At 44.0% G+C, this 11,104-nt stretch overlaps 1 protein-coding gene and 1 long non-coding RNA gene across 2 annotated transcripts; one reads left to right on the top strand and one right to left on the bottom strand.

Annotated features, from left to right (window-relative positions):
* Positions 1 to 85: 85 nt before the first annotated feature.
* BRIX1 (biogenesis of ribosomes BRX1) lies at positions 86 to 10,350 on the bottom strand. Its single transcript, XM_083403138.1, has 10 exons — positions 10,147 to 10,350; positions 8,306 to 8,417; positions 7,646 to 7,689; positions 6,994 to 7,064; positions 6,322 to 6,371; positions 5,970 to 6,043; positions 5,830 to 5,880; positions 3,542 to 3,643; positions 1,689 to 1,814; positions 86 to 462 (listed from the first exon to the last, which is right to left on the bottom strand). The coding sequence occupies exons 1-10, from the start codon at positions 10,309 to 10,311 to the stop codon at positions 193 to 195; spliced, it is 1,065 nt and encodes a 354-aa protein (XP_083259264.1). The 5' UTR covers positions 10,312 to 10,350; the 3' UTR covers positions 86 to 192.
* On the top strand, positions 469 to 2,982 carry LOC310659606. The gene is made up of 2 exons (XR_014502856.1): positions 469 to 566; positions 2,465 to 2,982. It is a non-coding gene; the product is annotated as an uncharacterized lncRNA (long non-coding RNA).
* Positions 10,351 to 11,104: the final 754 nt, after the last annotated feature.

The raw sequence follows: 11,104 nt of genomic DNA on the forward strand, positions 1-11,104 counted from the left end.
CTGCCCTTCTCCACACATCACCTAACCGTGTTAAAGGGCACTATCAGAAATGTTCCTTGGAAGGTATTACAAAACTAGCCCATAATCAATGATGCAGACATAGTTTATAAAGTTACTGTACACAAACCGGTTACAAAATAGTAGTAAAGGCTGTTTAAATGGTTGTCTTATCGAGTCCCCTTTTAAAATGTGTTAGACTCCAACTCCACCCAGTTTTCTCTTCAGCTTCCTCGAGCGCTGATGTAGTTTGTTTTTCTTTTTCTTCTTCAAGCTCATTTTGGGCTCTGGCTTCACTAGTTGTATTTCCTCGGGCTTTTCCTCAGCTGGCGTTTCAAAAACAACTTCTGTTGGATCTTCAGGAATCAGCGGCTTTTCTTCCTTCTTCTTCAGTTTCTGCAGCTCTTTCAATTGTTGCTTCTCTCTGAATTTAGCAGCTGTGGCTAGTCTTATTGCCCGGCGATGCTGGAAACAGAAGAATACAATTAGCATGGCTACACCAAAATACAAGTGTTGGAGCTACAAGACCCACGAGGAAGCTGCCTGATGCCGTTAGACCACTGGCCCATGTAAGCTCAGAGCTCTGTACATTAACTGACAGCAGCTCTCCAAGGTTTTGGAAAGGATTTCCCCCCTTGCCCTGCCCAGATGTGCCCACAATTTACCGTATTTTTCGCTCTATAAGACACACCCAACCATAAGATGCACCTAGTTTTTAGAGGAGGAAAACAAGAAAGCAACGCAAAGCCTCTTGAGCAAAGAGGCAGGAGCGCTCCCACTGCGCTCAAGAGGCTTTGCGTGGCTATCCCTGAAGCCAGAAGAGCAAGAGGGATCGGTGCGCACCAATTCCTCTTGTTCTTCTGGCTTCTGGGATAGCTGCGCAGCCTGCATTCGCTCCATAAGACGCACTCACATTTCCCCCTTTTAGGAGGGGAAAAGTCTGTCTTATAGAGCGAAAAATACGGTAATCTGGCACCTTCCATATGCAAAGCATAAACCACAGCCCCTCACTATATCAATTCTGAACCAATATATTTTAATGGGTTAGCATTAGTGGTTGCTGAACATTACCAGCAACTCCAGTTAGCCGTACAACTTAGAAACCACTGTCTGGACTTAGAATCATAGAACTGTAGAGTTGGAAGGGACCACGAGGGTCATCTAGTTCAACCCCCTGTAATGCAGAAATATTTTGCCCAACGTGAGGCTTGAACCCACAACCCTGAGATTAATAGTCTCATGCTCTACCGACTGAGCTATCCACAGGGCTTATGTTCTGCTGCACGAGGCAAAGAAGCAGATAATGAAACACCAGTGCAGTATCACACAGTACAGCATTGTCTTAAGCCTTCTGCACTGATGCAATTTCACTGTCTCAACCCCTGCACCAACTTTTTGTTTCAGAAGAGGGGACATGGCAAGTGCAGTAAAGCCCACAGCAACAAAGTCAAAGCCGGCCTTTGTACTCCAGAGGTAGCACAAGCCTGAGGCCAAAAGTCATCACAGAATACTAACTAGTGGAGTGGTTATTTAAAGCCTACTGCCGAGAACCCAGTGGATTGGACTATTGTGGGTGGAGAGAGTCACTAACATCATTTTACTAAAGGATCACATTAAAAGCATTGTCACAGTAAGCAGAGGCATCAGCTAATTGAAGAGTGTAGGCTTTAGAGTGTTGAAAATAGTATTACCATATTTGGAGACTGGTAATGAGGATTTTCATACAGGGTTGGTCCTCCAAAGCTGCCCTGGAAGATCTTGATAAGGTTTAAGACAAAGCGCGGCCCAATTTCTACCAGGGCTCCATCTTCTATTATCTGCAGAGTTGAAACATTTGATATTTCAGTGCAAAATAACCTTTTATCTACCATACAGGTGCACAACTGCCGCAGGCACCTTAAAATATCCAATATTGGTGCGAGATTCCCTCTGGCTGTGTTATATAGCAGCTTAATGGCTTTTGTGTACTCAGACACTCCAGTGGATCGAATCAACCTGAGCTGACCCCGATAAGAAAAATGGGCTAGAATATGGAGATTGTTCGTGGGAAGTAAAAGCATCTTAGCTGCCACTAAAGCCACAGCTTGCACAACCATATCAATATAAGGGTTGCCTCTTTTTGTTTCAGAATGGAATTGTGTCCTTTTTGTAAACCTGTAAACCTTTGCTCCCCTTCATGGATCACTGCCTTGCCGTGGCGAAGGGGCTTGAATAACTCAGGGAAGCTATGAGCTATGCCGTGCAGGGCCACCCAAGATGGACAGGTCATAGTGGAGAGTTTTGACCAAACGTGATCCACCTGGAGCAGGAACTGGCTACAAACATGAGTCTACAAACATGAGTCTGACCAAACTGCGGGAGGCAGCGGAAGACAGGAGTGCCTGGCGTGCTCTGGTTCATGGGGTCACGAAGAGTCGGACACGACTAAACGACTAAACAACAACAACAAAACTTTTGCTCTTTGTAGGAACAGCCTGAGTACAACCAACAGGCATGTAGGACTGAAGAACAGGATCCCATGGAAAATAAAAAGGAAGGCATGGTGAGTGTAGCTTCCTTACCACGGAGCCTGTGGAATACTGAAGTCCTTCCACAACCCCAAAACACTCTTTCGACTATTGACCAGATATCACTCATGACTTAAGTGTGTGTTTCTTCATTCTACAGCCTCAATGACATGCAGTTAAACTCTTGAATGATAAATTGATTCTCAGAATTTTAAGGGAAATAATAGGCACTTGTGAAAGTGCTAAATGTGATCCATAATCAAGTGATCTAAAATCAATGTGCCTGCCACATGCATAAGTTCTGTGGAAGATTATCTGGGTCTAGAAGAATTTGGCATTTGAGTTTTGGCCACTACCCTTTATGTGTCAAGCTAGGTTACTAGCAAACCCATCTTAAACTGTCTTATATTAGGAGAGAGATGTATTCTAATCAGCTATGGTTCAATATGCGAACAAGTCTAATAAACCCTCAGATTTCCATGCTCCTTCCTTCTCTCTTCCAGTGTAACTATGAGATTAAAAACGAGATCAAAAGCTCCCAATGAGCTATGGTTTAATGTTACATTCATACTCCGAACTATGCCTGCCTTTACAATAGTTTATTGAAAGAAGGCCGCTTCATAAACCAAGGTTGGCTTGTTTCAGTAAAACAACTGTTAGGACTAACCACAGTCTTTTCAAGTTTGGACAAAATGACAAACTAGTTAGTCAAATATTTAGTGAAAGATTCCAACCTGTTTGCAGGCAGTTGCCTCACCTAGACTCATTTCTACAATGATCAACCATAGCTTATTACTTCTTCTCAACACAGGCTGTGTCACACAAAAACCTGTTTTTGCTTTGTTATATCACCTCATCTGTTTTACTAAGGAATATATTTAAAAATATGAATGCTAATTTGTGCCAGGCAAAATGAGTTCAAGAAGATGTTCACATAGCATTTTTCAGTTTAAGACATTGCATATAGATCCCAGGCAGCGGGGTGGTCATGGGTGTTTTGATTACGTCATCCCACAGGCAAAGCATAGACAAGTTACCTGGTAATTTCGAAACCAAATCCTCTTGTCTGTTATGGAGAATGTGAAGACATGATCTACAAAAGGCTGGCTTTTAGGATGATACAGAGGAGTACCAAAAATCTGGCAGGATGAAAAACAACAACTTTTTAAAGCAATCAATATGATCAAAAGATTCAGCACAATTCTGGGTGAGCACTGCATAGCTCACTCTGTGTGGCACTAACACAATTTGTTTACCACACAATCAGGCTGTAAGGTGCTTTGCTGTCATAGATTACATCTGTGTTGTATTATATGTACTGTATTTTCTGGCGTATAAGATCACTTTTAAACCCAGGAAAATCTTCTCAAAAGTCAGGGGGTCATCTTATACGCTGGCTACAGCAGCAACTCCCCACCAAAGGATAAAAAGACAGCAAATTAAATCAGAGGACACCAAGCTCTATAGATGAAGCAGAAATATGCTTGAAAATTGGCCCCAGAAGCCCCCGGCCACTGGGAAGTGGAGCGGATTTCCGAGCCGGACTGGAGACTGGTTTTTTAAATTTGTATTTCGTGTGCGTTGGAAGAGGGGTGGTCATATACGGCGAGTATATCCCAAACTCTATATTTTAACTGGAAAAGTTTGGGGGGGTCACCTTATATGCTCAGTCGTCTTATACGCCGGAAAATACGGTAATTTGGTCATTTTTGGTTTTTGTCACAGCATGGCTACAGCCTTTGCATCAGCATGCTTATATCGCAATGCAGTGGCACTGAAAGGGCAAACGGTATCAATCAGAGCAGACATCTGAACCATGCTGGTAGAAATGGAGGTGAAACTTCTACCTAGTTTGGTCAACTGGACTATTTTTAAGTGCCAATCCTCCATTTTGGAACTGTACTTATGGACCAAGTCTTCCAAAGTGTAATGTGATTGATTAGAATGCAGCTCAGCTTAAAGCACAAACATGAATCCTGGAAGAACTGGAGGAAGAGATTTATCCAACACGTTGAAAAGTATATTTTCCGTGATCAGCTTAGTTCTGTTTGTCTGCTGGCACCAGCATTAGATTTAAAAAGTGACAACTTAGAAGCCCTGTAGCTCTTTTCTATTGAAAGAACATTGCTGAGGATTGTGGGAGAGAAACACTGAATAATGTAATTCACTAAATGGATTACAGGTGATTTGCAACTTACGCACAATTAACTTGTCCACCAAAAAATAAAAAGTGGGCAGAAAAGGGGTGGGTGTCCAGGAAAACTTTGGCAATCTTTTCCCCTACTGCACCCCAATGTGTTTTGACTCTGCAATTTTGTCTTTATGTGTATGAGAACGTATGAGAGCCACCTGCATAAGTCTAATGGCAGGCACTTACCACTAATATTTTAAGTACCGTATTTTTTGCTCTATAAGACGCACCAGATCATAAGACGAACCTAGTTTTTGGAAGAGGGAAACAAGAAAAAAAAAATCTGAATCCCAGAAGCCAGGACAGCTAGCGGGATCGCTGCTCAGCGATCCCGCTGGATATCCTGGCTTATGGGATATCTGCGCACAGCCTCTCCCGGGCAAGGGGAGCCTTCATCCCCTGCCCGGGGAAAGCTGCGCATGGCTAAGGCTCCCCCAAGAGCCGCACTCCCTTTAAAGAGTGTGCGGAGTGTGTATGCAGCTCTTGGGGGCTTTTCCCCAAGGAGGGAGAAGGGCAGCCCTTCTCCCTCCTGGGGAAAAGCCCCCAAGAGCCACACACATGCTCCACGCGGTTCTTTAAAGGGAGCGCTGAGCAGAGCCTCCCGCCTGCATCCGCTCCATAAGACGCACACACATTTCCCCTTACTTTTTTGGAGGGGAAAAGTGTGTCTTATAGAGCGAAAAATACGGTAGCTGTAGGAGACTTTCAGGCTTAAAAGTGAGGTTTACAATGTTTTAAATAAATGCCACCCTGCTTCTCTCTTCAACTACTCTTGGAACAAAACAAAACAAAATTCACATGCAAAAATTCACAGCCTCTTCAACCACAGCACTAGCTAAGAAATGTGTACTGGCTCAAGAGATAGGGCTTATCATTTTGTCAAGTGTGTTTCGGCACTGCTGGGTTGATTCCACCTCGGTTCTCCTCAGAGCAGACTCAATGAAAACAATGAACCCCAAGTTAGTCATTGATGTCAATGGGTTTACTCTGAGCAAACTCAGTTGGATACGACCTACCGACCTGAGGAACCCACAAGCTGCCATTGCCACATCAAGGTGCGCAAGGATGATGCTATCCTTTGGCAAAAAGCACCTGCTATTTTAAAAATGGGAGAATTAACTTATAAATACTGACCTGAATGAACAGCTCTTTCAGCACAGCATAATGTGGCTCCTGGTCAAAAGTCTGTAGGGAGAAAGTCAGTATTTTAGAAAATGGCAAAAAAAATATTGATACCAGTATGTAGTATGGTATCCTAAGAGATCGATACTCGCCTTATCAAAAGACAGAATGGGCCGGGAGCCTCTCAAACAATTCCCAGTCATTTTCAGCTCTGCCAGCGTGTGAACTGCAGAGATATTAAGTAGAGCTAGGTCAAGCCAAGATTTTATCGTTCAACAACAATAAAAACTTTTTCAAGTGTTAAAACAGAAGCAGAACAGCAGTGATTGCAGTTTGTAATATTAACATCTTCCAGACATTAAGCCAGTCAGTCAGGCCAGTCTTTAATGTTTTAACCATAGGTTACAACAGAAGACCAGATGTGTGTCTTTGTGGGGTCATTCAGAAAGGAGTAAAAACAAGTCAACAGCAATCAAAGACATTCAGTCACGTATTTGAACTTACTATTCTGTACTAGAAACTTTGCTGATGGTCCATGGGGGGCATTTGAAAGCCTGAAATAGACAAGAGGGAAAGAAAGAAATCCCCAATTGAAGTTATGCTTGAAACATTAGAGTGGTTGAGTATCAGTGAGGTTAATGGGGTGTTACACACAAAGTTCCTATCCAGCAAGAACAGCTTGAAAATCTTGCAAATAAGAGCTCATCTGGTTAAGAGGGAACTGTCCCTAGGTGCCCTGATAAGCCCCTGCCTAGTTTCTCTGAGTTTATTGGGTCTTTACAATGTCACAGGAGACAGTTCCAGACTAGGAAACCAGATTTTTCCTCATATCCAAACTTTTGCCTGTAGGTAAAGAACAGCGCCTAACCTGTTGCATGGAACAGGGCAGAGGACACAGCAAGTGACAGAAGGGGCTGGGTGTGTCTTGCCAATTTTCTACTGCTGGTACAAGTGGATTGTGTTATTATTTTTCCCTAATAATTTGTCATCCCCCCCCCCTCAGTAGTTTACAGAACCTATAATTTACAGTAAACAGTTTCCAGAAGCCCATTCAAGAATGGCGGCCTGGAAACCCAAATGATGAGAATATTCCTACCTATCCACTTTGCACTTATCTACTGATGTCAGAAATTAGAACACTCAGGAAAATATATTATGATTTAAAGTTTTTCTCACCACACATAAAGATCCTGCTTCTTCTTTGCTTCAAAAAATATGCATTTATTGCAATTTTTCATTTCGCAGACCTGCATGAAGCACAAGAAGTAGTTCTGTAATCTGAAACATTGCAGTTTTTCCGGTGTAAATCAAAAGTTTCTTTTTCCTAAGTATAGTTACAGCAATTTGGAAACTGACCACATGAGCAGGGACAATTGTGCCGGCTGCGAGTTGGAAGATGCTTGCGGTAGGAAGCCTGTTTATAGGTGTGGAGGCCTCCAGCACAATGCAATACCCTATAAAATAAGGATTCTACAACACACAAAGAGACTACACAATTAAAGGACACCTCACTGCAAACAGTCTCCCTCCAACTCATGGAGGGCAATGGGGATAAACCAATAGGGTCATTCCCACGCCCCCTGCTCCAATGTTCTGGCTCCAGATTACTGTAATGCCTGAACAGGACCACTGTCTGCACAGTGCCATGAGAGTCAATCAAAGGAGATACAGTTCACTTGCACTGTTCTAAACATGAAATTATTTATTGTTACACCTTGAGAAAGCAGCCACTGAGGTACCAAGTTTTGGGTTAATAGCTGGATTCAAACCCCCAAAGCCAGGGCATGTAATGGTTAGTTTTAGGCAAAACAGGGGCATCATAACTTACCTCATTAATTACAAACAGCTTATCTTTCCTGTCCATTTTGGTGTCTGGAAAACAAATGAAATTAAACAATGTATGTGTAACAATCACCAAAATATCCTGGTAAGTAATTTCACCTACACTTCTTAGAACTCTTTGAAATTACTAATAAAAGTTCCTCTGGTCCAGCCAAGTTCTGCACATGCATCCCTACCACAGATACTGGATGTAAGCAAGCACTGTGCACAAGGATTCCTCTTCCCAATCCAGCAGCTAAGGTTGTGTGCACAGAGTACTAAATTTTACCTTAAAAAAATAGTCTGCCTATCAGCAGATGACCAATACAATTCTGCTTTTGAAGGTGGCTTGATATATGCACTCCCAACAGCTGGAATGGGAAGAAAAGCAGCACACACCTACTTAGGCTGAAGAGGACCTGTATCAATATGCTGCTTATCACACCTTTTACTGCAACAGAAAAATGTTAAGGTAAGAAACTTTACACAGCTAGAAAACAGTAATGCTTAACTACAGTATAATTATTACATTCATTTTGCTTCACATATCAGTGTTTTTGATAAGCCGGTCATTGTTGTTATTTAGATTTGGACAGTTCTACATGAGTAGAAACAGCGAACTTTTTAAAGCAAGACACAGAATAAAGGTAAAATTAAAAAAAAATACCTGCTTTAGCATGGGGCATCATTGTTCTTAAGTCTTTCATGAGATGCCTTGTCCTAAAATTGATTCCTCTGGAAGAGAAAATGAGAACTCTCTCCTTGTTTTTCCATTTGCCCTGAAAGACAAAAGTATTAATGAGAAGGGAACAATCAACAACAGATTACCTCAATCATTAATTCTCTGGATAGTTTCAGGCAGGTCGCAGCCGCAGTTACTAGTCTATAAAATGTGAGAAGTGAAGCTGATATTTTGGGGCAAAAGCCATTTTAACGCAGAAAACTCTTCTTCAGAAAACAGCCCATTCATTACATTCCCAATATGTTTCAAAAGCCTATGTATTGTATGACCTGATATTCGCAGGATCGCACAGACTACTAAAAGCTGACCACCACAGCTGTTTTAACGTTTCATAGAATTTATACACTTGACTGAAAAAAACAAAAATACCCCACTCATCTAGAAAAACTCACAACCCTATTTTAGAAACATGCAAAAGTTAAATGCTAAAACATTTCTAAGCATCTCCCTAAGCCTTGTCTGAACAGGAATGTGCAGCGAAGGCGCCTGCATGGATCTCAATATGTGGGGAGTTCCGAAGGGCAGGCGCCGCTGTACCGAACAACTGAGTCATTGAAGAACCGGAGAACTTAAGACCCCATTTGCAAGGTGACATTATTATGTCACCCGGTCCCACAGATCGAAGTGTGGGTGTTTGTGTGCAAGGAGATCTCGTGGGTAAATTGACGAAGGCAGCAGGCCAGAAACGAAGCCCCATGGAACTCAGTGGAGCTCACTGACGAGCAAACATGCTCAGGGCTGGGCTGGAAAAAGACCCCTGTTATCTAAGAAGCAGCGGGAGGGGGATGGATAGTGGCTAACAGATTGAGGTTGAATCCTGACAAGACAGAAGTACTGTTTTGGGGGGACAGGAGGCGGGCGGGTGTGGAGGACCCCCTGGTCCTGAATGGGGTAACTGTGCCCTTAAAGGACCAGGTGCACAGCCTGGGAGTCATTCTGGACTCACAGGTGTCCATGGAGGCACAGGTCAATTCTGTGTCCAGGGCAGCTGTTTATCAGCTCCATCTGGTACGCAGGCTGAGACCCTACCTGCCTGTGGACTGCCTCGCCAGAGTGGTGCATGCTCTAGTTATCTCTCGCTTGGACTACTGCAATGCGCTCTATGTGGGGCTACCTTTGAAGGTGACCCGGAAACTACAACTAATCCAGAATGCAGCAGCTAGACTGGTGACTGGGAGCGGCCGCTGAGATAACATCAGTCTTGAAAGACCTACACTGGCTCCCAGTACGTTTCCTAGCACAATTCAAAGTGTTGGTGCTGACCTTTAAAGCCCTAAATGGCCTCGGCCCAGTATACCTGAAGGAGCGTCTCAGCCCGGACACTGAGATCTAGCACCGAGGGCCTTCTGGCGGTTCCCTCGCTGCGAGAAGCCAAGTTACAGGGAACCAGGCAGAGGGCCTTCTGGGTAGTGGCACCCACCCTGTGGAACACCCTCCCACCAGATGTCAAAGAGAAAAATAACTACCAGACTTTTAGAAGACATCTGAAGGCAGCCCTGTTTAGGGAAGTTTTTAATGTTTAATAGGTTATGGTATTTTAGTGTTCTGTTGGAAGCCGCCCAGAGTGGCTGGGGAAACCCAGCCAGATGGGCGGGGTATAAATAATAAATAATAATAATAATAATAATAATAATCAGTATTATTATATGCTCAGGTGCACCTCTGTTCCACGAGGAGCACAGCCGCACACACCCCGCGCGGCCAAGTCAAGGTTCTGCGGGGTCGGCAGCCCAGCGCCCCGCTCGTCCCCCTCGTACTTTCCTCACCTGCGAGACCGGGGCCGGGACGACGTGCTCATCCGGCCCCGGGGTAGCCTCAGCGGACGGGCCTTGGCCCTCGCCCTCTGTCCCCGGAGCTCTCTTGGCGCGTTTCCTCCTCGGCTCTGCCGGGACTCCCTTGCCAGCTCCACGCTGCCTCTTGGCTGCAGCCATCTTCGCACGCTCACAGCGCCGCCGGAAGTAGCGCCAACCGGAACACGGCTTTCCCCACTCTTAGCCTCTCTAGGATTTTCCGAGAAGCGGAAGTAGGAGATCCTCCTCCCCTTGAACCACACACGCGCACATACTTCCGGGTTGAGAGTTTATTTATTTATTTATTTATTTCGTTTCGTAGATTTTATACACCGTTTGATTGTTTTAAAAAAAACACCTCAAAAAAAAAAAAAGATAGAACCAGTAAAAACCATGGGGAAATTCTCAGCCCTACTTTAAAAGCGCACAGAAGTTAAAATAACTAAAAGAGGTTAAAATAATCTGTTTTCTAAGCATCTGGGCCAGGCTTGTCTGAACAGGAATAATGGAATCAAGCAACTGTAGAACTGGAAGGGATTCCGAGGGTCCTCCACGTCCAACCTCCTGCAATGCAGAATCAAACTCGCAGCTTTGCCGTTATCAGCACCACGCTCTAACCAGCAAGTACAGTGATACCTCGGGTTACAGACGCTTCAGGTTGCAGACTCCGCTAACCCAGAAATAGTACCTCGGGTTAAGAACTTCGCTTCAGGATGAGAACAGAAATCGCACGGCGGCGGCGGGAGGCCCCATTAGCTAAAGTGGTACTTCAGGTTAAGAACAGTTTCAGGTTAAGAACAGAACGAATTAAGTTCTTAACCCGAGGTACCACTGTACAGTGGAGGCGGCTGCTTGATACCAATAGGCACGAAACCAGACAAACTCCTTTCTTTTGCTGTTACGCTTTGTTTACAAAAGATTAAATGAGTCAGGA

The sequence above is a fragment of the Podarcis tiliguerta genome, assembly GCF_965153285.1.
Source record: "Podarcis tiliguerta genome assembly, chromosome: 11".
Taxonomy (NCBI): Eukaryota; Metazoa; Chordata; class Lepidosauria; order Squamata; family Lacertidae; genus Podarcis; species Podarcis tiliguerta.

Excerpts from the sequence above, each read along its gene's own strand:
- BRIX1 (XM_083403138.1), bottom strand. The coding sequence starts at position 10,311 with ATGGCTGCAGCCAAGAGGCAGCGTGGAGCTGGCAAGGGAGTCCCGGCA. Across the intron at positions 7,065-7,645 it reads AGCTGTTTGTAATTAATGAG|GTCTGCGAAATGAAAAATTG; the intron begins GTAAGTTATGAT and ends TGCTTCATGCAG. Across the intron at positions 5,881-5,969 it reads CCATTCTGTCTTTTGATAAG|ACTTTTGACCAGGAGCCACA; the intron begins GCGAGTATCGAT and ends TTCTCCCTACAG.